We start from the raw sequence: 27,694 nt of genomic DNA, 5'->3' as shown, positions 1-27,694 counted from the left end.
GTTCTCTTCATTATTGAGCAAATGGAACTGATTTGGTTCATCTCATTGTTGAAAAGAGCCACATCCATCAGAATTGATCATCATATAGTATTGTTGTGGAAGTATACAACAATCTCCTGGTCCTGCTCATTTCACTCAGCATCAGTTCATGTCAGTCTCTCCAGGCCTTTCTGAAATCATCCTGATGGTCATTTCTTACAGAACAACAATATTCCATAATATTCATATACCATAATTTACCCAACCATTCTCCAGTTGATGGGCATCCACTCAGTTTCCAGTTTCTGGCCACTACAAAGGGGCTGCCACAAACATTCTTGCACATACAGGTCCCTTTCCCTTCTTTAAGATCTCTTTGGGATATAAGCCCAGTAATAACACTGCTGGATCAAAGGGGATGCACAGTTTGATAACTTTTTGAGCATAGTTCCAAATCACTGTCCAGAATGGCTGGATGTATTCACAATTCCACCAATGATGTATCATGTCCCTGTTTTCCCACATCTCCTCCAACATTCCGCATTATCTTTCCCTGTCATTCTAGCCAATCTGACAGGTGTGTAGTGGTATCTCAGATTTGTCTTAATTTGCATTTCTCTGATTAATAATGACTTGGAGCATCTTTTCATATGGCTAAAAATAGTTTCAATTTCTTTGTCTGAGAATTGTCTGTTCATATCCTTTGACCATTTATCAATTGGAGAATAAGCTTTCTTTTACAAGCATTTATGAAGTACCTCCTATGTACTAAGCACTATGCTAGATACTAAGAATACAAGGGAAAAAAAACAAACAAAAGTCCCTGATCTCAAGATTAAATTCTATGTAAGGGATAGGAGGGAAAACACATACATAAATGAGTAAATAGAATATATTTGTATATTAAATATAGTATATAAGTATTATAGATATTAATAAATACATATTTGTATATTATATATGTACACATATATATGTCATATAGATATAGATATAGGATGTTTTGGGGGAATGTTGGGGCACAGTGGATAGAATACTGGGTTGGAAATTCATTTTTCTGAGTTCAAATCTGGCCTAAAGACTTATTAGCTGTGTGCCCTGGGCAAGTCAATTCACCCTGTTTGCCTCAGTTTCCTTATTAGCCAAGAAAACCCCAAAGTGGGTCACAAAGAATAGAACACAACTAGAAATGACTGAACAACAAAAGTGTACATAAACATCTGCAATGTAAAGTAAATTAGAGAGAGACAAATATTACTAGACAATATACCTGGGAAATGAATTTAGGCATAATAAGAAAATAATTAGGCATAATAAGAAAGAAAGGAAGGAAGGAAGGAAGGAAAGAATGAAGGAAGGAAGGAAGGAAGGAAGGAAGGAAGGAAGGAAGGAAGGAAGGAAGGAAGGAAGGAAGGAAGGAAGGAAGGAAGGAAGGAAGGAAGGAAGGAAGGAAGGAAAGAAAGAAGGAAGGAAGAAAGATGATCTTGTACTTTGATCTTTGTACAAGGCATCCACTATGATGGTGGTGAAACTTTTGGCAAATATAGTCTCCTACTTGATATTGATGGTCCGAGGATCTCATACCAAAGTATCTGTAATGGTGCACCCTTAAAGAAAGCTATACCCCTATCTGTGTAGAGCATACATATCTAAAGAAGTATACTGCTAGAGGAGAGCCTTTAAAGTTGTGTTTTGCTTTCTTGCTATCAAAAAAAATAACAAATGCAATGGATCTTATGTCCTTGAAACCAGTGTCAAGGTTTGACAACACAATCTGCTATGGAAAACACAGCACTTCTCACATTTTCTTCAAGGATACCTTCAATAATGGATAGACCATTTCTTCAACTGAAATGATGATGTGATTCCTTTGCTGACAACTTCTGGGGAGAGACAAAGCTGAGAGAAGCCTGGGCCTTCTCTCTATGTAGCCCCGTGAAAGGGATCTCCATCCTTAGTCTCTCCTATGTTCTTTTGTATTCTGGGTAAAAATCTCTCTTTGGGTTCATTATGCTCCCACTTGGAGTAAGCCGGGGAAAATGTCTAAATGTCCTCCTAGTGTAGCTTCTGTCTAGATTTCCCCAAATGTGAGTAACAGTCCTCAATTCCCACCCAATGGGCTAACTGCATGTCAGGTATGTCATAATCTCTATTTCAATTCCTAAAGAAATACTTAAGGCCCAAAGGGTTTGTAGGAGTCAGAATCAGAGAACCCAAAAATAGCCTGTTAGATTTTCTTTAAAAAGCAAACTCTTTGGGGACTGCGGAACAAGCATTTCCCTCATCTCAGACACCATCAGCTCACATAAACAGCAGAGATTTGGCTATTTCAGATTAGCCCTCTTCGAGTCATTCAACCAGTCAATAAGCATTTATTAACCACCTGAATATGTGCCAGGCACTGTGCTAGCTCTGGGGGTACAAAGAAAGTCAAAAGAACTCAGGGAGCTCACCTTCTATTAGGGAAGACAACATGTAGTCAGACAGAGACAAACACAACTATAAACAAGATGAATAGCAAATAAGGCACTAGAAGTAAGAGGGTTTCCTGTGAAAGATAGGATTTCACTTGGGATAAGAGGGAAGCCGGGAGGCAGAGATGCAGAGGGAAGGCACTCCAAGCAGGGGGCACAGCCAGAGAAAATGCCCAGAGCCAAGGGATGGAATGTCTTCTTGGGGGATGGGCAGAGATGCCCTTAAAGAGCTCCCGGATGCTGTGCCCGGATGCTGGAGGGAGGGAAAAAGGCTGGGAGGGCATGTGTGGGAAAGGGGAGGTGCTAAGTGGTAAAAGGCTGAATGCCAGAGGACCTTGTGTCCATGCTGTTGGGGAAATCATTCTTCCAGGTGGCTGGGACCCTAATGCATGAGTCCCCAACTTGCAGTTGTTACCTTTGAAGCTCTTCCCAAAGCTGGTACCACACAGAAAACCTACCTTCTCTGTTAGATTTCAGGCCATCTTAACTAGGGAATTCAAAAATCTCCCCTCCCCTACAGAGGAGATAAGAGAGTATCCTTTTGCTTCCACCATCTGCTTCCAAGTGTGTTCTAGGACAGGAGGAGGAAGAAAATCACCTCCCATCTCCAAAGGATCAATTTCCAATCTTGAAATCCAAGGGGAAAGGAGAAAAAAGTGCAACCAATTCAATCAAATGAGGCATTCGTAAAGCACTTGGTATAATGTAAGGGTCTTAAGAATGTTTGTCCCCTTTCTCTTCCCTTCAACCAGCTCCATTTTTGATACCACAGACTATTCAGAAGGAAGATTAATAAGATGTCCAGGGAATAAAGTGAAACATGGCTGGGCTCCACTGAAACACTAAGGCCAGGTGAAGTGCTCACCAAACAGACCAGAGAAAGGGTAGGAATTCTGGAGCTAAAAAGGTCAAGTTCTCTGAAAACAGTATCTGGACTGGGTGATTGGCTCGAAAGATAGCAAGAAGATGATGAGAAAACAGAGCAAAGGATGGCTTCACATTTCAACAACGATACAGTATGAGGATGTATTCTGATGGAAGTGGATTATCTTCAACAAAGAGAAGATCTAATCCAATTCCAATTAATCAATGATGGACAGAATCAGCTATACCCAGAGAAGGAACAAATGAGAACCTGGGAAATGAGTGTAAACTGTTTGCACTTTTGTTTTTCTTCCCAGTTGTTTTTACCTTCTAAATCCAATTCTCCCTGTGCAACAAGAGAACTATTCGGTTCTACGCACACATATTGTATTTAGGTTATACTATAGCATATTTAAATGTATAAGACTGCCTGCCATCTAGGGGAGGGGGTGGAGGGAGGGAAGGGAAAAGTCGGAACAGAAGTGAGTGCAGGCTATAATGTTGTAAAAAATTACCCAGGCATATGTTCTGTCACTAAAAAGTTATAATAAAAAAATTAATTAATTAAAAAAAAAAAGAGGATGGCTTCAGCCTTGTGGACGTGAGCCTCCATCGATGTCCAATGCTCTTTAGAACAGTGGTTCTCAAGTTTTTGTTCTCAGTGTCTTCACACTATTAAAAATTACTGGGAAGGGGGCAACTAGGTGGCGCAGTGGATAGAGCACCAGCCCTGAATTCAGTAGGACCTGAGTTCAAATCTGGTCTCAGACACTTGACACTTCCTAGCTGTGTGACCCTGGGCAAGTCACTTAACCCCAGCCTCAGGGGAAAAAAAAAAATTACTGGGAGCAGCTAGGTGGTGCAAAGGATAGAGCCCCAGTCCTAAAGTCAGGAGGACCTGACAGCTAGGAAGTGTGTGACCCTGGGAAAGTCACTTAACTTCACCTTAACCTCAATTGCCTCAGCAAAACAAAAAATAAAATAAAAAATTATTAAGGATCTGTTCCAACAGTTTTTGCTTGTGTGGGTTAAATTTATAGATATATTAGAAATAAAAACTAATTTGGAATTTGTAGATCCTCTGAAAGGATTTCAGAGACACTGCCCCAGGATTCTCTGGACCATACTTTGAGAACCACTTGCATCAGGAGGAGATTCCAGTGACCACTATAGCACTTTTTCAGGAGAATGAGCTCAATCCCCAGCCTGCCAGAATATATGGCCCTGAAGGGATTGTCTGGACAATGCAGAGCCAAGGGGACCATGCAAAATGTTCTCTGGTTTAGGATTTTAAGTAGCATCCTTCCAGGAGGGTAAAGCAGTCCTAACAAATCATTTAACAGGCGTTCACTTATGTCTTGGGTTAAGCATTCCCTTTGTGTGGGAAAAACTAATCACACTTGATTTACCTTATTTACTGAGTAGTTTGCTATTGCTCTACTTTGGAGAAGGTCCCCAGACTTGAGCCAAGTCTGAGCTCCAAGGGATTGTCTCTCCTGAGATCAGGAACCTCCATGATTGAGGCTGGCCCACAGGGTAGGGGACCCTTAGTGGAGAGACTTCTTAAGCCTGCTAATGGTTCTGCATGGGTTACTCCACCATGATTAGCCTCTTATTTGTGCCCAAGCACACCTCACCTGTTACATAAGCAAAGTGGCAAGGGGCAAAGGGCAGGCAAACAGGAATTATATAACCAGCCTAACCACAGTTTCATGCCTGCCCTGTCTCTAAGAGCTCTCCCAGAAACTCCATCCCCTCTAGCCAGTCAGCACTCCCAAGGATCCCCCGCCTTGTTCTTTCAAAACATGCTCCAAGCTACTGTTTCGAACAAGATTTGCTGCTGAGTCAATGTTTGTAGACCAAAAAATACCCAAAAAACAAAGAACACCGACTGTGGTTTCAAGAAAATATTGGAGATGGATTTTAACTCTTCGGAAAAGAGCAAAGATTTGGGAGAAAAGGGACAGAACAGAAGCCAAAGTTCTCAGCATCCCCCCTTTCTGTGTAATCTAAGGGAACCTTTCACAATCTTATTTTTGCTTCTAGTAAAGAAATGAATCAGGGAGCCTTTAGAGTTTCTGAGAAACAAGTTAAGGGATTATTAGAAGGTAATTAACCTGATTATCATGTTTCTATAGGCTTTCAAACTGCATCCTGCATTTCCTAGCCAAAGTAGTCTGACTAAGTTATACTGTTTAGTCTTGGGTCTTACCTGGACAGTGAAAGGACCATAGAGATCAGCCAATCAATCTTCTCGTTTCACCAATGGGGAAATTGAGGCACAGAGTAGAAAAGTGACTTGCCCACAATCATTACCATAATCAGGTAATAAATTGTAGGACATAACCCTGGACCAGCCTTCAGATTTTCTTTCCTCTGTCTCTTCTTGGACACAGCAGACCTGCAGTCCAATTTTCTTAACCAGTAACTCTGGTTTTGGAACAAAAGTTGTGACGATAAAAGGAGTAGGAAGTATAGATGTTTGGGGAGAGAATAGAGAAATTTATGCACAAAGTGAAGAAAGCAGAATTAAGGCTTGAGAGATTTGAGTACATGCTGACAAGAAATGACCTCTAGTCAAATGACAGACATAAAACTGTGCAAAATATAAACTTAGCCATGGTTGATTGTATTGCTTGGTTTTGCTGAATTGCTTTTTTTTGTTTCTTTTTTCTTTTCTTTTTTTTTTTTTTTTTTTTTTTAATTTGTTACAAAGACTCACTGGATAGGGAAGGGAGAAGGCATATATTTGGGAAAAAGGTGCTAGAAAAACAATAGCTATCAATATAAATAATATTTTTGAAACTCTACGTAAGAAAATCCTTCTTCACTCAGCGACACAGGTAGTAATACTGGCCCCATCCCTTTCCTCCCTCATGTGATTCGCTGCCTCACAGCCAACTCCATTCCTGCCTTTGCAGTAAGATTCAGAGAGCTGAGAAGTGGGACATAAAAGATATACTGCCTTCCTCCACTGAGTTTCATGAAGCACTTTTTCTAATGTATTTTCTATGTTTATTATCCTATATCCTACATCAGATTGCATAGAATCTTTCATACTTCTCTCAATGTATCATATACATCATTTCTTACTGTACAATAATATCCTATTACATCAATATTCCACAATTTGTTAAACATTCTCCAATTGATGGATGTCTACTCTGCTTCCAATTTTTTGCTAGTGCTACCATAAATACTTGGGTATCTACGGAAATGTTTAGAGAGAATAGTTTTAAATGAATGATGAGGTTGCAAACCACATTACAGAAGGTTTAGAAGAGACTGAGAGGTGGAAGCATTCAGTGTAGACAGCTTTTTCAAGGAGTTTGAGAAAAGGAAGAGAGGCATAGGACCGTCCCAAGCAGGGATAAAAGTAAAGAAAGCAGAATAAAAAAACCCAAAACAAACCAAAAAAAACCCCCAATATTCACAATAACCTTGACCTCAGGTGTGCTGGAGCCAACTCAAATTGCCAGCAAGACCGATTATTAAATTTTCACTGTGAGCATTTAGCTCTCAGAAGAAGCCAAACTCTACAAATCAGGGCTTGCTGTGTTATTTTATTGATTGTTCAGCTAATAAAAAGTTCAGACTAAAAAAATACAGATTGAATTTAAAACTGTGTTCAGCATATTTTTTTCCCCAAGAAAGCTGGCTGATAAACATTTACCAGAATACCCACGACTGGGGCCGTGTAATCAGAAAAAAACCAACCATAATACAAGCAAAAGTGCAAAATTACAAAGGACAAAGTATGGCTCCAAAGAAGAGACAGAAGAAGATATCCTGAAAAATCTGTCTTTGCAGAGTTGGGGGATCCAAAGGTATGAACATAGCATATATTTTTTGATATTTTTAAAATATTGATCATTTGTATTGATTTTTCTTCTTCCCCTCTAAAGTATAATTTGCTATAGAAAATGACTAGGGAAAGGGAGTATTGAGAGCAATGTTAGAGATGTAAATAAAAGATATCAACTAAAAATATTTAATTAAAAAAATATATTCTCTCCTAAGTTATCTAAGGCCTCTTCTCAGTCATCCCCCTTGACCTCTCTGCACCATCCTTGACCTTGCCCTCTTCCTGGCTGTTCTCTCTGGTTTTCATGACCCGTAGCTCTTCCTGCCTTTCCATTCTTTTTACACATTATTTTGTCCCTTGTGCTCCATGGTCCAGCCAAAGAGACCTTCTTTCTAGCTCCTCAGACATCTGCTGCATCTTTTGTCTCCTTGGCTTTTCACAGACTCTCTCGCGGTGGTATCCTCTCCCTCCTCACTTCTGCCTCTTAAAATCTGTGACTTTCTTTTTAAGATTCAGTTCAAATATCACCTTTCCTACTCCATCCCAAGCTGCTCTGAGGTTTCATTTATTCTGTAAGTAATTTGGATGTCTATTTATATACATTAGAATGTAAATTTCTTAAGGGTAAGGACTATTTTTGTTTTTCTTTATATCCCCAATACTTATTCAGCACAGTGCAAATGATTAACTTATTATTGTCAGCCCCACAGATTGCAACTAGTTGGGGGGCAAAAAAATAAAAACAAAAGGATTCAATAAGGAGATAGTATTTGGATTGGACCCTAAGCAATCAGGTCGATTTTAACGTTAGATATAGAAAGGGGAAACACTTTAGACTTGAGGAACAGCATGGCCAAAGGCTCGGTAACATGAAATCACAAGATGTTTTCAGAGAAGAGATAGTAGACCAGCTTGGCTGATATTCAGCATAGGGGAGTAGGAGTGAAAAATAAAGTAGAAAAAATAGAAAATTAGGGACTAAAGCATGGAAGCTAAAGAGTTTGGAGTTTAATAACAGCCATAATGGTGATGATGATTATAACTTTTATATAAGAGCTTATTATATCCATCTATTGCCTAAACTTTGTAACTCACAGGGCTCCCCACATAATAGACTCGTAATAAATAATGGGAGTGGAAGCTGGGCTCCCATGGAGAAATGCCCAACTGGGGCCCCTTCGCTGGGTATGTCTACTCCTGAACACATGCTTTCTTCCGCTGAGGTCTAAGATAACCCCTAAGGGCCCAGCTTTATTTCCTGCTCATCCTAGCTAATTTAGGGAGCCCACAATTACGATAACCTTAGGCCTAAACCTCTGGCACCCCAAACTCTCTAGCTCTATAAAACCCCACCCTGGAGCTTTCATCTGTGGAGATTAAAGTGTTTTTTACAGACAAAAAGTCACTCACTGGGTCTCAGCAGGTTTCTGGGAAAAAGGAGAGTAGAAATGGAACAGGGAGGGGTCATTATTGCAAGGAGCCAGTCCTTTGACAAGCTTCAGAGATAGCCTTTAGGTGTTTGTGTGGCAAAGTGAATGGATGAGGGGGCCCCAGATACTTGCTCTACCCCCTCTTTGTTGTGTGACCGTTCCCTGAGCCTTAAGCTAAGTTCTATTCATCCATTCATTCAACAAATAGCACAGGGGCTGCACAAGGCCCCCAGAAGGACACAAAGATGGAGTAGACCCTGTCCCTGGCTGCCTTGGAGGAACATAGAACATGGTGCGCACAAATAAATATCTGCCATGGTCATTACACAAAGTGCAGCTCATTGCAGCTTTCTAGGGGAAGAAACTGCAGCTAGTTGAGGACAAAAAAGGAAAAGATTCATTCAAGATTCCCATTTATCTTCATCCACCATTTTGTGAAGCGAAGTCTCAGCTGCTTCTGTCACCTAATTTTGGAATAGTCTCAAGATTATTTCCTTCCCAAAGGACACCCCATTTAAGGAATGTCACAAAATTATCCCTCTTTCCCTCTCATTTTAGCGGCTCCCAATCCCCTCCACCAATAAGAACCCAGGTGACTTGATTCTTAACATTCTGTTATACTCCAATGGGTGTAGAATGAAAGATTCTGGATCTTTGAAATTGATTTGTTTCCAAATCGAATTTTTTTCCAACAGTATGAATTGCTAAATAAATCACCATGTGGATTTAATTACTCTTTTGGGCCCCGGGGAATTTTAACAGATAGATAAGGAAAGGAAAGCCTGTTCAGACTTAAGGAACAGCACGGCCAAAGTCTTGGTAACAAAATCGTAAATGCATTAAGGGACAAGATTGTAGATCTGACTTCAGCACAGGGAAGTGGTAGTGAAAAATATGAAAAGGTAGGAAGGTAGGTAGGGGCCTAAGCATGGAAGGCCTTGGATACTAAGCTAAAGAGTTTGGATTTAATAAATATAAAATTATAACATTAATAGCTAACCTTTATACAAGTGCTTACTATGTGCCAGGTGTTAAGCTAAGTGCTTTACAAATACATCATTTGATGAGCAGGCTTATTTCAGAAAAGTCTGGAAAGATTGACACGAACTGATGCTAAGTGAAGTGAGCAGAACCAGATCTTTGTACGCGACCAGAAGATTATAGGACGATTAATTCTGATGGACGTGGCTCCTTCCAACAATGAAATGATTCAGACCAATTCCAATAAACTTGTGATGGAGAGAGACCGTGGGGACTGAATGTGGATCACAATGTAGCATTTTCACCATTTTTTGTTGTTGTCCGCTTACTTTTTTTTCTTTCTCATTTTCCCCTTTTCGATCTTATTTTTCTTGCGTAGTATCATAAATGTGTAAATACACATAGAAGAATTGCACATGGTTAGTATATATTGGATTACTTGTTGTCTAGGGGAGGGTGGGGGGAAGTAAAGGAAAAACATTTGAAACACAAGGTTTTGCTCAGGTAAATGTTCAAAACTACCTTTGCATATATTTTGAAAATAAAAAGCTTTTTTTTCCCTTGAAGCAATTGGGCTCAAGTGACTTGCCCAGGGTCACACAGCTAGGAAGTGTTAAGTATCTATGGTCATATTTGAACTCAGGTCCTGCTGACTTCAGGGCTGGTGCTCTACCCACTGCACCACCTAGCTGCCCCTAAAAAGCTATTATTAAAAAAAAAAAAAAAAAAAAAAAAAAAAAAGAAAGAAAAAGAAAATATTTGCTCAGGGAAGTAACATGATCAGAGATGTGCGTTGGAAGATAGATCCCACACCTGCATCAGGGAGTTGGAGGGAAGGGAGAGAAAGAGCTAGAAGTGTGATTAGTAGCCACCTTCCCTTGACACCTTTCTCTCCATGAAAACATCAGGCCCTCAGCCTGTTAGGCCCTGTAACCTTGCCAGAGTTTGGGCCACAATAGGTGAGACTAAGGTCGCCAGCAGTAGCCCTTAGGAAGCTGCTTCTAGGGCTGAGTGACCCAGGGGCAACGGAAAGTGCTCCCGTTTTATAGCGGGGCAAGCCCAGTGAACATAATTGTCTGGCCACAACCAAGCCCGAGGAACTGGCCTGCTCTCCTGCCCCGTCCCCTTGCCCTCGGGGACTAGAAGAAAATTGGGCTGGGAGATGAGGGGGTGGCAGATACTTTCCCTCAAACTTCCTGAAAGAGGAGAAGGTCATAAAGATAATAATAGGGAGACAGCTTTCTCTTCCTTTCAAAACGCCACCCGAACCCCCTTGTGGTCAGGCAGAGCCTAACTGTCCACTGGGGGGAAGGTGGGAGGGAGGCAGTCACCGCTGGGTCAGCAGAGGGCAGCGGAGTAAAGTGGACAGTAGGCCCGTGGTTTGGGCAGTTGGGAGTAGGGGAGGAAGAAGAGGCTCTGCTGGGGCCAGAGGGCCTCGGATGGGAGAGCAGATCCGAGAACAAGAGCAGAACAGAGCCATCTCCTGCCAAACCTGAGGAAACTTCCCGAGAGAGGGCCCTGTCTCTCCTCCTCCTCCTCCTCACCGGCCCTTCCCCCCACTTTAAACCAACAAGGCTCAGACCACTGGTTAGCCTTGGCCAGCAGCAGCCCATGCGCCTTCCCCCGGGCCGGATGCCAGGGTCCTCCCCTGCCCCACCCCCCAGGGTTACATAAATTCCCTCCCCTCCTTCCTGCCCAATCCCCAGTTGCAGCCTCGAGCAGCGCCAGCCAGATTGCAGAGCAGAGGTGAACAGCATGGGTAAGAGTGCAGCCACTTTCTCCTCCTCTCCCTACTGTGCCAGACACCCAGAAGGCTCCGGAGAGCCCGGGCCCCATCCCGCCCTCCCTAAGTTGTTCCTCTCCTCCCTTCAGCCGGTCCCGTCAGCTCCGCCAGGATCCAGATGGAGGGAGCACAATCAGACTGGGAGGACTCCTCTTTCCCTCCCAGTTCAGCCGGGCCTGAGCTCCCCAGACTTTGCCCTTTCAGGGTTAGAAGAAAAAATGGGGAGAGTGCTTTCCCCTTCCCCCTTGTGGGCCTGTGATCCGCCAGACCACCAGAACCACCCTTTGACCTTATGTTGCCTCAGTTGGGTGAGAGCAGCATCAGTACTGGACTCTGTCCGGGGTCAGTGAGCCCCAAAATCGCACCCTCACCCCTCCCAAGGTCGGCTTTGGCCACACAGATATCCCAGGCCGCTTAGGGAGAGGAAATGTCCGAGGCTTTAGTGGCCTTCTCTTTTCTGCACAGTCCAGCCCTGATTTGTCAACCGGTCCCTGGTAGACAGGCTAGAGTTGGGCTCATCTCCTGGAACCATGTGAAGTTCTGAGCTATGTGGGTGCTTGGCCCGGAGAGGATCCCGGATGGGGATTTCCTTGGGGCCCTTTTTTAAGGTGGGAGGATTGGAATTGATTAGCAACCAGCATCTGGAACCTCTGATGAGCCGATGGAGGAGCTAGAAGTGGTTAGGAGGGAACATAGGACCCAAGATGAGAGATCCAGTCTCTAGGAATTCTTTTGGAGTGGTTTGCCAGTTTGCTGCTTTTTCTCCATTTGACAGATGAGGAAACTGAGGAAAACAGGTGAAGTGACTTGCCCAGGGCCACACAGCTAGTCTGTCTGGGGCCACATTTGAGCTTGGGTCTTCTTGACTCCAGGCCTGTGGCTACGCTGCCCCTCGGAGGAGAGATGAGATCTAATCTTTCTGACGGAAATCTCCAACTCCCTTTTGATCTCACATGTCTTTGCATCTCAGTATTTCTGCCTTTGTGTTTGGAGTCTCTCCCTCTCTTCCTATGTCTCTCCCCTATATAGTGCAAAAATGCCAGCATAGGGCCATAAAGTGGTCAAACAGGTCTCCTTAATTCCCTTCTCTGTGGTTCCTCCCAAGCTCTACTCAAGCGGGACCCTGCCAGAAGCCAGATTGCCTTCTGAACCCAATATCCCTGGGCCCATGAGCCGGTGCTCTCCACTCATAGGTTAGCGTCAGCAGAATCACAGCTGTAGGGATCTAGGGGAGATCAAGTCTCCCCTGGCTTCCCCACATCTGAGAACCCTCAGTCCTAGAGACAGACCAGATTAGCCGTGATGCAAGGAGGTTGGAAGCAGACCCAGTTCCCATTCTTTCCTCTCTTACCCTCTATTTACTCTTTCTCAATGTGTAGCTCTTCTCCCCAGTCCTTCCAGCGTCACCTCCAAACTGGGGGCTATCGAACAGATGCATAAGTGGCAGTTTCCACCAAAAAGAATTCCTTTCCCCTGGAATCACTCCAGAATATCTTGTCCCTTCCCGCCCCCGGATGATTTCCACCACAGTTTTCGGAACGACTGGAGCCATCTTGTACTCATCATGGCCCCTCACCTGCAGCAGCCCCTTCTGGGCCCTTCCCTTTGGAGCTTATGGCATTCAGGCTTCTGGTTATATAATGTGGGTCCCTGGCAAGAAGCCCCAGGAAGGACTGAGTATTGCCTAACCACACCCAGCTTGGGTCCCTCTTAGTTTACTTTTGCCTGCTCTTTCCCAGAGGATTACCGACATTTCTCTGAGACTCTGGAGATATCAGCAAAAAAAAGCTTTTCAGTTTCCTGAATTCTGCCCTCTTAAGACCCAGACACGCATGATCAGTCTCCAGGTCATTCTCCCCCCCTCCTTCCTTTCCAATGGGAGGAGGATGACAATGGAGGAGAGGAAATACCCTTGTTAGAAAGGTAGAAAACTGAACCAGAGCCTGTGCCAACTGAGCAGATGACGCAGGCCATGGAGGAAGCCTGAACGTGGGTCTTGGGGGAAACACAGAGATGAGCCACTCTCTGATCCAAACTTCCCTCTCCTTCACAGCCAAATGTGAGAAATGTGGACCCGGCTATCCCACGCCTATGGATGCTATGAAAGGCAAGTGTACCTGCTGCCCCGGGACAGGGAGAGTGCCAGGAGGCCCAGCACTCGATGCCCTTCAGAGAACACCGCCCTTGAAGGCGGTTGGGCTCCACTGTGACTGGGCAGAGCCTCTCTGCTGAATGGGCAGGATCTGGCTGGGGGTCCCCGGCCTCGGCTCCCCATGGGTTCCGGCCCCTTCCTCTCCCACACTGTGCCCATTCTCGGACCTCACCTAGTGTCCTCTGCCAGGTCTGTGTAGGCTGACCCATTGTTTGTTATCAGGGCCCAGAGAAGAGCTTCTCTACCTGCCCTGTATCTACAGGAACACGGGCACAGAGGCCCCTGACTACCTGGCCACTGTTGATGTGGACCCCAAGTCTCCTTTCTACAGCCAGGTAAGATGGGCCCAGAGCTCTCCCACTCAGCCCCTTGCCCCCACATTTGTCTTTGTATCTCAGGGGGGATGGCACCCCTCTGTCTCAGTTGGGAGGGGGCTTCTGCCACAGCCCTTTCCTCCTTTGCCCACTGGGCTGTGTCCTCAGGTGATCCACAGGCTGCCAATGCCGCACCTGAAGGATGAGCTGCATCACTCCGGCTGGAACACCTGCAGCAGCTGTTTTGGCGACAGCAGCAAATCCCGCACCAAGCTCATCCTGCCCAGTCTCATTTCCTCCCGCATCTACGTGGTGGACGTGGCCACTGAGCCCAGGGCCCCAAAGCTGCATAAGGCAGGTCCCTCTCCTGGCCACGCAAGATCCACAATGTCCACCTCTTCCCTCTGTTCCCAAAGAACCCCTCCCCCAAGTCCGCTCTTAGTGGGAAGTTTCCTGCTGCAATAGGAGAGACTGAACCGGGGAAGTGTGGGATACCCCCATCTAGAGTGAGCTCTCCATGCAGGGCAGCTGGGGCACAGAAGGTAGAACCACAGGTGGCCCAGCATCTGCTGGGCTGCTAACAGCGATTCCACTGCCCCCCTCCAAAGGGAGCCGACCTCTGGAATGGGAAGGGGAGTTTTTCATGTTCTAATTAAGATTGGGAGATAACTAACCAGGAAGATGGGGGGAACACGAGCCCCATGGTTGCTGATCCTGCTCCCCACTTCCATCCAGGTGGTGGAGCCCACAGAAGTGATATCCAAGTGTGACCTGGCCTACCTGCACACCACCCACTGTCTGCCCAGTGGGGAAGTGATGATCAGTGCCTTGGGGGATGCAAAGGGCAACGCTAAAGGTATCGGCGGGGAAGAAAAGGGTTCTTGTCGGACAGGGGATGCAGAGGCGGGATGAGGGCTAGCTTTACCTCAAGATGCTGGGGAACAATCTGAGAGGCTGCTCACATACTAAGTGAAAGAAAAAGCTCGTGTTTACCCATGTGCCAAGCACTGTGCTGGGTGCCGAGTGTCCAAATGGAAAGGAGAGGCTCTGCTCTCCAGAAGCTCAGGTTCTAATCTAATGGCCCCAAGACTTCAGGGTGCAGCAGCAAAGCAGACGTTAATGCATCCTCCTGAGTGTCATTTCTATTGATAAAATTATATTTCTGATGTTGAACCATGGGCCAGAACCAAGACTTTCTTCTCTGGGTCTTTATTGGGGAGGGCTCTGGAGGAGGCAGGGGCTACAGGACTAGCAGAGCAAGTGTTAGGCCCCATCTCCTGGACTGGTCCCCAGATGATGGCCTTGGTGATCAGGGAAGGAAGGGGTTTGTACCCCCAGGACTTGGCACCTTAATAAATGTTTGCTGCCTTAACTGGGTCCCTGTTCTTCCTGGTACTCAAGGTGACCTGCCTCAAAGAGGTGGAGAGCTGTTGGGGAGGGCAGGAATACTGGGCCCTTCTCCACTAGGGCACCAGAGTGCTGTGGAGGGATGTAGACTTCCTAACAATTATGTCCTTAGTCAATTAATTTGACCCTCACAGACCAGTTTCTTCATCTGTAAAATGAAGGCTGAATTCCAAAGTCTTCAGATTCCAACATTTCTAAGTAAAGCATTCGCTGCATTAAGAACCCCCTACGTGTGAGGGGCAGGAAGCAAAGGAATGCTAGCATAAGGGCCCAGGGACCCCCTCTCAATGTGAGTCCTGGAGATAAGACCCTGGGAACTGTGTGCTACCTGGAAGCTCGTGCCCGTGTACAGGACTACCTTCTTGGAGTGGGATGAGTCTCCGATTTCCCTTCTCCATACTCCCTTCCTCAGGAGGGTTTGTGCTGCTGGATGGAGAGACATTTGAGGTGAAGGGGACCTGGCAGAAGCCCGGAGGGGCTGCTCGAATGGGCTACGACTTCTGGTACCAGCCTCGGCACAATGTCCTGATCAGCTCCGAGTGGGGCGCCCCCAATGTGTTCAAGGATGGCTTCAGGCCTGCGGATGTCTCTGCCGGTGAGGGCCCTCTTACTCCGATTCCCAGCTTGCTGGGTCTCATTCCTCCTTCCTCCCACTTTTCCCATCCTGAGCTTTAGACTCCTGGGGATAGGGCCTCAAGGCTCTGAGCGTTCTTTCCTCCATCCCAGACTTGGCTCCAGTTTCCTATTTTCTCTTCCTAGAATCCTTTGTTCGGATCCAGCTTCTTGCCTTGGTCTTCAGCCTCGGTCCCCACTGTTCTCTCTCACCCCTTAACCTTTGTGTTCTGATAGCTAAGGATTTCCTGTTCCTACTCTCTGTACGCCAACTCTCCATCCCTCTTAGGGCTGTACGGGAGCCAGCTGCATGTTTGGGACTGGCAGCGTCGGGAGCTTATACAGACTCTACAATTGGAGGACGGACTAATCCCCTTGGAGATACGATTCTTGCATGACCCAGCTGCTTCTCAGGGCTTTGTGGGGTGTACCCTCAGCTCTAATATCCAGCGTTTCTACAAGACTGAGGTGAGTAGAATATACTTTGCTGACATTGTGTGATGATCAGCTTCAATAGATTTAATTTTTCTCAGCAATACAGTGATCCAAGATACTTCCAATCGTCTTGTGATGGAAAACGCCATCCACATTCAGAGAAATAACTATGGAGTCTGAATGTGGATTGAAATATACTATTTTTACTTTTTAAAAATTTTCTCTTTCTTGTGGTTTTTCCCTTTTGTCCCATTCCTCTTTCACGTGACTAATATGGAAATATGTTTAACATGATTGTGCACATATAACCTGTGTTAGATTACTGTCTTGGGGAGGGGGTAAGGAAGAGAAGGAAAAACATTTGGAACTCAAAATCTTACAAAAAAAGGGGGCAGCTAGGTGGCGCAGTGGAGAGAGCACCAGCCCTGAATTCAGGAGAACCTGAGTTCAAATGTGGTCTCAGACACTTAACACTTCCTAGCTGTGTGACCCCGGGCAAGTCACTTAACCCCAGCCTCGGGGGTGGGGGGGTGGGGGTAAATCTTACAAAAATGAATGTTGAAAACTCTTCATGTAATTGGAAAAAATAAAATACTATTAAGCAAAAGAGTTATATCATAAAAAAATTACTACTGTGATACAAGAAATAATGAGATTGGTTTTAGAAAAACTTGAAAGACTTGCATGACACAATGAAGAGTGAAATAAGCAAAACCAAGAGAACATTGTATGTGGTAACTAATACCCTTCAAAGGTGAATGATTCAAAGCTGAATGATTAAGCTATTCCAAGTAACATGACTGTTCAGATACAAAAGACTTACGAAGGAAGATGCTATCCATCTCTAGAGAAAGAACGGATATCTAGAAGTATGAGTTGTATGGTTCCACATATTACAGTCAGTCACTTTCATCATGTCTGATTCTTCTTGGTGCTTTTGGGGGGTTTTCTTGGCAAATACACTAGTTCCACACACAGATCAATCTATATCAAATGTTGGCCTTCTCTAATGCGGAGTTGGAAAGGAGGGATTCAACTCAGAAATCAAAATCTAAACTAAAAATTTTAAAAGGATGACGAAGTATGACCCTCTCCATTAATCTTATCCCTCATTCTTAGACCCACCTCTAAGAAAACAAGGCCACAGTTGCACCTCCACTTCCCCTAGCTGCTATTTCCCGTGATCTTGGTCCTCTTACCATACTCAAACCCTGCCAGCACAGAGATGCTCAATAGACATTTGGTAACCAACTTTTCTCTGCTTCCAAGCGGAGGGGTCTGAATGTGTCTCTTTTGTCCCATCCCTTCTTTCTGATACAGGGCGGGAAGTGGGCAGTTGAGAAGGTGATCCAGGTGCCATCCAAGAAAGTGGAGGGGTGGATGCTGCCCGACATGCCAGGTGAGCCCCATGGGGAGGGCGTCTTACTGCTTGCAGGAAGCAGGGAATCCCGGAATCAAGCCATCCTTTTCTTCTCCTTTCAGGCCTGATCACAGATATTCTCCTGTCGCTGGATGATCGGTTCCTCTATTTCAGCAACTGGGTCCACGGAGATGTGAGGCAGTACGACATCTCAGACCCCCAAAGGCCCCGCCTCGTGGGACAGGTTGTGGAACAGGGAAGAGGAAAACGGAAAGGGAGCAAAAGTCAAGGAAAAGAGAGGGGGAAGGGGAAAGGGGAAGCAGGACAGATCACTGAGGAGATAAAGTAGGGAAGGGAAGGCAAAAAGCCCAGCAGGCTGGCAAGGAGAGCCAACCAGGAGCCAGGCTGGGGCACAGTGGGCTTGGGAGGGGGAGCGGGGTTGGGACCGGCTGTTGGACACAACTCAAAGGAAGGGAGACAGCAGTGGCCTTGTGTTCGTCTCTCTCCCCATCAGCTATTCACTGGGGGCAGCATTGTTCAGGGAGGCCCTGTGCGAGTCCTAGAGGATAAGGAATTGAAATGTCAACCCGAGCCTTTGGTGATCAAGGTAAGAGCCCCTCCTTCCCTCAGGAAGCCATCCCCAAGGGCTGGAACCCTGACCTAAGAGTTTTCCTCTCTCTACCCTATGTGGGAGAGAAGGGGGAGAGAGGGATGTTTGGAGTTATCTCAGCAGAGGCCATTGGGATCTTTGTGCTTCTTCCCCAGGGTAAGAAGGTCCAGGGGGGTCCCCAGATGATCCAGCTCAGCTTGGACGGACGGCGTCTCTACATCACCACTTCCCTATACAGTGCTTGGGATAAGCAGTTCTACCCTGATCTCATTAAGTAAGAGCCAGCCTCTCTTCCCCATCCCTTTCCTTCTCCCGCCACCACCCCAAAGAAACTCCTTGCCAGGCTTCTCCAAGCCCACACACTTCTTGGTTCCTTAAGGAGAAACCCAGAAAACTCGCCCCTAAACGTCATCCCACAGAAGTGTCCAAGTTGGAGAGGGAAAATTCCCATGGTTTGGGTGGGGGAGGAGTGACCAAGAGAATCCCAAGGGAAAGAAGGATTTGACCTTCTCCTTCTCCCATATATCTTCTCCTACTTCATGGATCCATATTTCCCTTTTCCTCCAGGGAGGGCTCCGTGATGCTGCAGGTTGATGTGGACACAGAGAAGGGGGGCCTGACCCTGAACCCTGATTTCCTGGTGGACTTTGGGAAGGAACCTCTGGGCCCAGCCCTAGCCCATGAGCTCCGCTACCCTGGGGGTGACTGTTCCTCTGATATCTGGCTCTGAGCTGCCCTTGCCCTCCTTCCGAGCCCACACTCCTCAGGCTCTGCATGTCTGGGCCTCTTGGCAGGGGCCTTCCAACTTCCTTCTCCATCCCTACTCCACCCTTGGGGAAGGGAGATCCTGGTCTGGAATCTTGAGAAGCAGCTCCCTTTTTAATCCCTGATTGTATTTGCTCATCATCTGCTATTTTTATATGGTTTCTTGGTTAACCTCAATGTTGCCGGCATCTTACCATCTCCCTCCTCCCACTGGTGGTGGGTATTAAGGAATAAACTAAATACTTTCCCTTGAGTCTTTTATAATTGAGGGAGATAGGCATTTGCATGTAGACGTATATTCCCAGCACAGCTGGCCTTTTTTGCTTAGGCTAAGGAAGCATGCAAGAGTTTTATGAGCTTGTAAACCCAACTCCACATCCATTACATGTGTCTGGTTAGCCCATGCGATTATAATATAGTGCTACAACATGATAAATATGAAAATACATTTAATATGACTGTACATGTATATCCTCTATCAGAATGCTTGCTGCCATGGGGAGGAAGGAAGGATGGGAGGAAGGGAGAAAAATAGAAATCAAAACCTTTAAAATGCTAAAGAAAAAATTTAAAAGAATGTAGTGCTTATTGATTAGAAAAAAGCAAATTAAAACAACTCTGAGGTACCACCTCATACCACCTGGCTAAAATGACAGGAAAAGATAATGATAAATGTTGGAGGGGATGTGGGAAAACTAGGACTCTAATGCATTATTGGTGGAGTTGTGAAGTGATCCAAACATTCTGAAGAGCAATTTGGAACTGTGCCCAAAGAGCTATAAAACTAACCCTTTGACCCAGCAGTGTCTCTACTGGATCTGTTTCCCAGAAAGATCATAAAAGAGGAGTAAGGCCGCACATGTGCAAAAATGTTTGTAGCAGTCCTTTTTGTAGTGGCAAAGGATGGGAAAAGGAGTAAGATGCCCATCATTTGGGGAATAGTTGAACAAGCTGTGGTACATGAAGATAGTGGAATATTATTGTCCTATAAAAAGTGATGAACCAGCTGATTTTAGAAAGGCCTGGAAAGATTTACACAAACTGATGCTGAGCGAAACAAGCAGAACCAGGAATACATTGTACACAATAGCAGCAAGATTGTACGATGATCAATCGCAATTAAAGACTTGGCTCTTCTCAGTGTTCAGTGATCCAAAGCAATCCCAATAGACTTTGGACAAAAAAAGTCATCTGCATCCAGAGAAAGAACTAAGGAGGCTGAATGTAAATCACACATGCTATGTTCACTTCTTTTTTCTGTTTCTCTCTCCCATGGTTTTTGCTCTGTGTTTTTTCTCTCCAACATGATTCATAAAGTAACATATATTAAAAACAAATAAACTTACTACAATAAAAGAAAAAAATTATGTGCTAATGAGGTTCAAATCAATGACCCTTTAATAAGCTTTACTATCTGATATCCAAAGTCTGGGTCTACCACACTTCTACCCCTAACTAGCCATTGAGGAGATCATTAGGGGGATTAGGAGAAGGGGAATTCCCAGTGATGAAGATTCTGTGGTTGTTTCCTCAATGGAAAATAGACTTTGTGTCATTCTGCCCCACTATTTTCAATTCAGCAGATATCAGTCAAGCATGGAGGATGCAGAAACACCGCCCCCCCCCCAAAAAAAAAGTCTGCCTCTGAGAAAAATACAATATAATTTGCATACAAGTATGAGCCAAAATGAAAAAAGAGAAAAGAATTTATATATGTTTCTTATACTATAAATATGCATGAGGCCAGAAGGACTCTTCTTTGAAGATCAAAGGGGCAGAAACCACAGACAATCTCACATATGACCAAAAACTTCATTATTCTGCTGAACAACTTTCTGTCAGATCAACTCCTACTATCTTCTCATCCCTGGCTTCTTCCTTTGTTGAACTTGACTCGGGAAGTGGCCCCTGGTCTGTGTCACTGGTCCATGGCCCTCACATTAGAAAACCACAGGGAGCCCCCAGCTAGAGAAAGGACTTCTCTCTGCCCCAATCAATTTAATGCTTAATTAGCCCATGAAAGGGCTGCTGAAACCTGTCGACCAAATTGTGGTTTGGCCAAGAAAGCTATATTATCTTTAAATAATTCCTTCACTTGTTTTGTAGGGTCTCCTTTTATCTGTACTTCCCTTCTAGTTCTACTTATCTCAGTTAAGAATATTCCTCATCCCTTCAACCCTCACCTTGAACCTGTTCTCATTCAATTTTCTCTTCTCTTTTGGGTCATTGTTTCAGACTTTAGGTTTTTGAGACTGAATCCAACTAATTCCCATGCTATGTAAACCATTTGGAAAAACAGGTAAAGGACTCCTGCCAAATCTCTCCTATGACACAAATATGGTACTAATACCTAAACCAGGAAGAGCCAGAGAAAGAAAATTACTAATCTCCCTAATGAATATCGATGCAACACTTTTTTTTTATTTTAAATTTTTTTATTTTTACAAAAATTTTATGAATAGGTAATTTTCCAGCATTGGCAATTGCAAAACCTTTTGTTTCAACTTTTCCCCTCCTTCCCCCCCACCCCCCTTCCCCCACATTGCAGTTTAACCAATACGTTAAATATATGAAAGTATAAATTAAATACAATATATGTATATGCGTCCAAACAGTTATTTTGCTGTACAAAAAGAATCGGACTTTGAAATAGTGTACAATTAGCCTGTAAAGGAAATCCAAAATGCAGGTGGACAAAATTCTACGTAGTGGTTCATAATCACCTCCTAGAGTTCTTTTGCTGGGTGTAGTTGGTTCAGTTCATTACTGCTCTATTGGAACTGATTTGGATGCAAAACTTTTAAATAAAATATTAGCAAAGAGATTACAGCAACATATCAGTAGGATAATACTTTGACCAAGTGGGATTTGTACCAGGAATGCAGGACTGGTTCATTATCAGGAAAATTATTAGCATAATCGACCACCATAGCAATAACAGAACCAACAGGAATCGTATGATAATCTCAATAGATGCAGAAAAAGCTTTTTTACAAAATACAGCATCCATTCCTCTTAAAAACACTGGAGAGTGGGGCAGCTTATGGTGAAGTGGATAGAGTACTGTCCCTGAAGTCAGAAGGTCCCAAATTCAAATCTGCCTTCAGACACTTGACACTTCCTATCTGTATGATCCTGGGCAAGTCACTTAACCCCAATTGCCTCAGCCAAAACACACACACACACACACACACACACACACACACACACACTTACAAAAGCATAGGGATAAAGGGAATTTCCTTGAAATAATAAACAGTATCTAAAACCAACAGCAAGTATTATATGTAATAGAGAGAAGCTAGAGACTGAATCCAGGCCTCTTAGATGAAAACTTTACCTTGACTGATTTAAGTCTCAGAACTGAAAAATTTTTGATTGGCTCAAATTGTTGTAACAGAAGTATCTCTATATGCTGGCTCTGTAAAAGGGAGCAAACTGTGGCTAAGACTTAAAGGAATTTCCCTTCCCTGAATAGAGGAACTAGTCAAGGCTTAGAGCAATAAACATTGTTATTCTTTATGTTCAGGGGAAGATCAAGTGATTTAACTGGAGAAATTGAGAAGGAGGTGGCAGAGACAACAGTGGAAAAGTCATGAGGTTCCACCATGGAGCAATTAAGGCAAAGATCAACTTCACCTGCCATGTCCCCTTCCCAATCTTCCCCTCCACTATAATAGCTCCTTCTCACCTCTTTTATGTGAAATAATCTACCCCATTCTCTTTCTTCCACTGCATCCCTCTTTCTCATCCTTTAATTTTGTTGTTGTTTTTTTTTAATATCATTCCATCATAGTCAACTAACACCTATGCTTTTTTGTCTATGTATATTCTACTTGTAAGGCAATGATTGGGGGGAAAAAGGAATTCTCTGATTACTTCTGTGAATAAAATATTTCTTGTTCAACTTTAACCAGCTAGAAAGCAGAACATTCAAAGGACAAAGGGACAAAGGGAGACTAAATGGTTTTAGGAAAAGGATTCTCTAAGAATATACCAAAAAATGTGTAATGTTCTTTTCTCTAAATTGTGATCGTTCTCTGGGAACAGATTTCTTGGGGAGCTTCTGGAGGCAGCCTTGGCTTCAGTTCAGTTTCAATAATCACCTCAAATGCAGCCAGGAGTTAAAAGTCCAAATCCTGTATTGTGTCTTTCAAAGTCCTGAATCTTTTCCTGGGCCTGATCATCCTTAATAGAGACCTATTTCTCTCCTTGGTTCCCAAGAACTCTTGTCCAAATGTCTCCAGCCAGCACAAATATGGAAGTGGGAATGACTCTTGACTCCTCCTCCCAGAGAGTGGGCTTATGGGCTTCAGTGGGCCTGTGGGAGCGCCTTAAAAGTATGTTCTCCAGAACCAGAAGATCACTATGTGCTTCAACAACAATACTGCATGAAGATGTATTCTGATGGAAGTGGATATCTTCAACATAGAGAAGATCCAACTCACTTCCAGCTGATCAATGATGGACAGAAACAACTACACCCAGAGAAGGAACACTGGGAAGTGAATGTAAAATATTAGCACTACTGTCTATCTACCCAGGTTACTTATACCTTCGGAATCTTAACATGCAACAAGAAAATTGGATCTACACACATATATTATATCTAAGTTATACTGTAACACATGTAAAATGTATGGGATTGACTGTCATCTAGGGAAGGGAGTAGAGGGAGGGAGGGGAAAATCTGGAAAAATGAATACAAGGGATAATGTTATAAAAAAATTACAACAAAAATTTATAATTATAAAATTAATTTTTAAAAGAGATAAAAAAATAAAAGTATGCTCTCTTAAAGGTGTGAATCTTGTGGAATTCTAGTAAGTACATTACTGAATTAGAGAACTGTTAAGTACCATGCTAAATTAGATAATTATTGTCTCTATTAATTCCAGTGACTTAGCACATTGTAAGAATCCTAACAAAAATGTTTGATACAATAAACTCTTGAACTTTTACATTATTCTGAGCTTTATAATGATATTTTATCATGTGAAATTTTCCTTGTTTGTGAGCTAAAATAAATTGTATTAGATAGACATCCCTGAGTATAATGGGACTGTCATTTTAGACATTTCTTTTAATTATAAAAAATGTTTAAAATTTGAATAAAAATTTGTTTCTAGCAAACTTGTATCTACAGTATAGTACAAGTTTTCTTCCACATTCTTATCTATGTTTGTTAAAAACCCACTCAGAATTAAAGCACAAACTTTTCCTTTTTTTTTCCTTTTCAAAAAAATTTTTTATAAAGCTAGGGGTGGCTTCAGAAAAACTGGCACATTAATGCCCTATTGGTGAAGCTGTATTTGATTCTATAATCCTGGGAAAGAATTTGGAAATAATCAAAAAAAGTTAACATACATAATAACAATTAAGTACAGAAGAAGGATAGAGGTAGATTAGAGCTAGGTTGTATAGAATCTTAAGTGTATAATATAATAATGAAAGTCTTTAACTGCTCCATTGGCTTTCAGTTTCTCCTCTCTGCAATATTCCTTCTCTCCTTCTCCTCTCCCTAATACTCCTTCTATACAATAGCCAGAATCTTTCAGCTTAAGAAATCAGTCAGATCTTGTAAGTCCCTTCCTCAGAAATTTCCAGGGGTTCCCTACAATCTCAGCAATAGAATATAGACTCCTGGCCGAGTACTTAAGGTCTTATACAATCTAGGGCAACCTGTCTTTCCATCCTTATTTCACATTACTCATAGGATCACAGATTTAGAATTGAAGTCATCTTAGAACTCTTCTAAATGCAGTCCTCACTACAGATAATTCTAGAGATCGACTTGATGAGGTAGTTCTACAATTTGCCCTTCCTGCCCTAACTCCCAGTGAATATCTTGGTCCCTGAGCCCTGCTAGCCATTTTGTCCTGACATATCAGAAGCTATATCTGATTTTGGAAGAGACAAGTCACAAATTGGCTCTGGAAAGTTTCATGGCCTGTAAGGTCTAAGATGAGGAGGAGACTATCTTCTTGTCTTCATTTGTATCATTTGTTGTAGAAATGATAGAATCAAGAGTCCTTACCTACCAACTGGAAGGAAAAGAGAGCTTGGTATAAATTGTGGATTTGGAAGGACCTTAGAGGTCATCAAATTTGACCAGTTTTATAGATGAAGAGGCAAAAGCTAAGAAATTAAACAATTTGACCCAAGTTGTTTAACTAGGTGTCTGAGACAGGATTCAAACCTGTGTCTTCCCATCTCCATCAGAACCTTCTTAGGACACCGTCAACAAACTCCTCTCTTTCTGTCTCTATTATACATGGAAATAAGTAGGAAAGATGTTTCAGACATAGAGGAAAAGTCAGTGCAAAAGCCCAGAAATAGGAGGTGGAGTGCTGACTGGTCTGACTGATGCACAGGGTAGAAGTGAAGGGGTCGCCCTGGAAAATTCACCTCTGATATCTGCACTGCAGGGTAGATTGGGACCAGACTGAGAAGAGCTTTTTAAAAAAAATTTTTTTTAATACACATTGCTTTATGAATTATGCTGGAAGAAAAAAAAAACAGAGTAAAAGGGAAAAACAGTGGAATAGAAAAACAAAACAAAACAAAAAAAGGAGTGAACATAGCATGTGTTGATTTACCTTCAGTCTCCTTGGTTCTTTTTCTGAATGCAGATGACATTTTCTGTCAAAAATCTATTGGGATTGCTTTAGAACTACTGAGAAGAATCAAGCCTTTCATGGTTGATCATCACAGATTCTTGCTGTTATTGTGTACAATGCATTCCTGGTTCTGCTTGTTTCACTCAGCATCAGTTCATGTAAATCTTTCCAAGCCTTTCTAAAATCAGCTTGTTCATTTTTATAGAACAATAATATTTCATTACCTTCAGTACCACAACTTGTTCAGCCATTCCCCAACTGATGGGCACCCACTTCTTTTCCAATTCTTAGCGACCACAAAAAGAGCTGCTATGATTATTTTTGCACATGTATGTAGTATGGTAGCCTTTTGGACATTGGAACTATGATTCCTCTCCAGAATGGCTGGATCATTTCACAACTCTACCTACAATGTATTAGTGTTATTAGTCCCAGTTTTCCCACATCCCCTTCAACATTTATCATTACCTTTTCCTGTCATCTTAGTCAACCTGAGAGGTGTGAGATGGTATTGTTTTAAGTGGCATTTTTCTAATCAATAATGAGTTAGAGCATTTATTCATATGATTATAGATGGCTTTAATTTCATCATCTGAAAATTATCTGTTCACAGCCTTTGATCATTTACCAGTTGGGGAATGATTTGTATTTTTATGTGACATGATTCTTTATATATTTTAGAAATGACAGCTTTATCAGAAACACTGGTCATAAAAAATTGTTCCTAGCTTTGTACTTCCTTTTTAATCTTGTTTCTGTTGATTTTGTTTGTGCAAAAGCTTTTTAATTTAATGTAATCAATGTTGTTCATTTTGCTTTTCATAATGTTCTCCTAATTTTTCTTTGGTCATAAATTTCTTTTCCAAACATCTGATAAATTATCCCTTGCTCTAATTTGCTTATGGTATCACCCTTTATGCCCAAATCACGTACCCATTTTGACCTTATTTCAGTATGAAGTATGAGATGTAGGTCTATGCCGAGTATGACAATTTCTGACAATGATTTTGTCAAAATTTCTGAAAATAATATAATTTCCAGTTTTCCCAGCAATTTATGTGAAATAGTGAGTTCTTAATTCTAGAAGCTGGAGTTTGGGTAGTTATCAAATACTATGTTATTTATAGGTCTTTATTATTGTGCTGTGTGTATCTAATGTATTCCATTGATCTATTGGCCTGTACCAAATGCTTTTGATGACTGTGTTTTATAAAACTGTTTTAGGTTTAATACTGCTAAGCCACCATACTTTGTATTTTTTTTTCATTAATTCCCTTGATATTTTTGACCTTTTGTTCTTCCAGATGAATTTTGTTATTTTTTATAGTTATATAATTTATAGTTATAGAAAATAATAGTTATAGAAAATAATTTAAAATTATTGGTATGGCATTGAACAAATAGATCAATTTAGGCAGAATTGTAATTTTTATATTATCTTGGCCTACCCATGAGCAATTGATATTTTTCCAGTTATTTAGATCTGACTTTGTGTGAGAAGTATTTTGTAATTTTGTTCATATAGTTACTGGTATTTTGTCTCCAGTTATTTTAAATTTACTTTCTTTTTCTATCTCTTGCTGCTAGGCTTTGTCAGTGATATATAGAAATGATTTCTGTGGCTTTATTTTATAGCCTGCAACTTTGCTAAAGCTGTTAATTATTTCAAATAGGTTTTTAGATGATTTTCTAGGATCTGCTAAATATATATCTGCAAAGAGTAATTTTATTTCCTCATTGTCTATTCTAATTCTTTCAATTTCTTTTTCTTATTGTTAATGTCAACATTTCTAGTACAATGTTGAATAATAATGGTGATAATGGGTATCCTTGTTTCACCCCTGATCTTACTGGGAATGTATCTAGTTTCTCTCCATTACAAAAAATGCTTACTGTTGATATTATGTAAATACTGCTCATTATTTTAAAAAAAAAGTTCTCTTTACCCCTAAATTTTCTAGTGTTTTAATAGGAATGCATACTGAATTTTCTTGAAAGCTTTTCTGCATCTATTGAGATTATCATGATTTCTGTTGGTTTTGTTATTGATATGGTAAATTATGGTGATAATTTTCCTGATAGTGAACCAACTTTGCATTCCCG

At 42.6% G+C, this 27,694-nt stretch overlaps 1 protein-coding gene and 1 long non-coding RNA gene across 3 annotated transcripts in view; one reads left to right on the top strand and one right to left on the bottom strand.

Annotated features, from left to right (window-relative positions):
* LOC141541196 (uncharacterized) overlaps nt 1-27,694 on the bottom strand; it is a 105,880-nt gene that overhangs the window by 42,943 nt on the left and 35,243 nt on the right. The window lies entirely within an intron of this gene.
* Nucleotides 10,611-20,335, top strand: SELENBP1 (selenium binding protein 1). Its single transcript, XM_074265398.1, has 12 exons — nt 10,611-11,292; nt 13,370-13,423; nt 13,691-13,803; nt 13,951-14,136; nt 14,518-14,638; nt 15,602-15,784; nt 16,091-16,269; nt 17,557-17,635; nt 17,719-17,840; nt 18,111-18,203; nt 18,362-18,480; nt 18,774-20,335. Exons 1-12 carry the CDS (start codon nt 11,289-11,291, stop codon nt 18,934-18,936), a joined length of 1,416 nt encoding a protein of 471 aa, XP_074121499.1. The 5' UTR covers nt 10,611-11,288; the 3' UTR covers nt 18,937-20,335.

Source organism: Sminthopsis crassicaudata, chromosome 4, assembly GCF_048593235.1.
Source record: "Sminthopsis crassicaudata isolate SCR6 chromosome 4, ASM4859323v1, whole genome shotgun sequence".
In the NCBI taxonomy this organism is placed as follows: domain Eukaryota; kingdom Metazoa; phylum Chordata; class Mammalia; order Dasyuromorphia; family Dasyuridae; genus Sminthopsis; species Sminthopsis crassicaudata.
The sequence above is the reverse complement of the archived record's forward strand: the minus strand, read 5'-3'. Positions and strand labels throughout refer to the sequence as shown.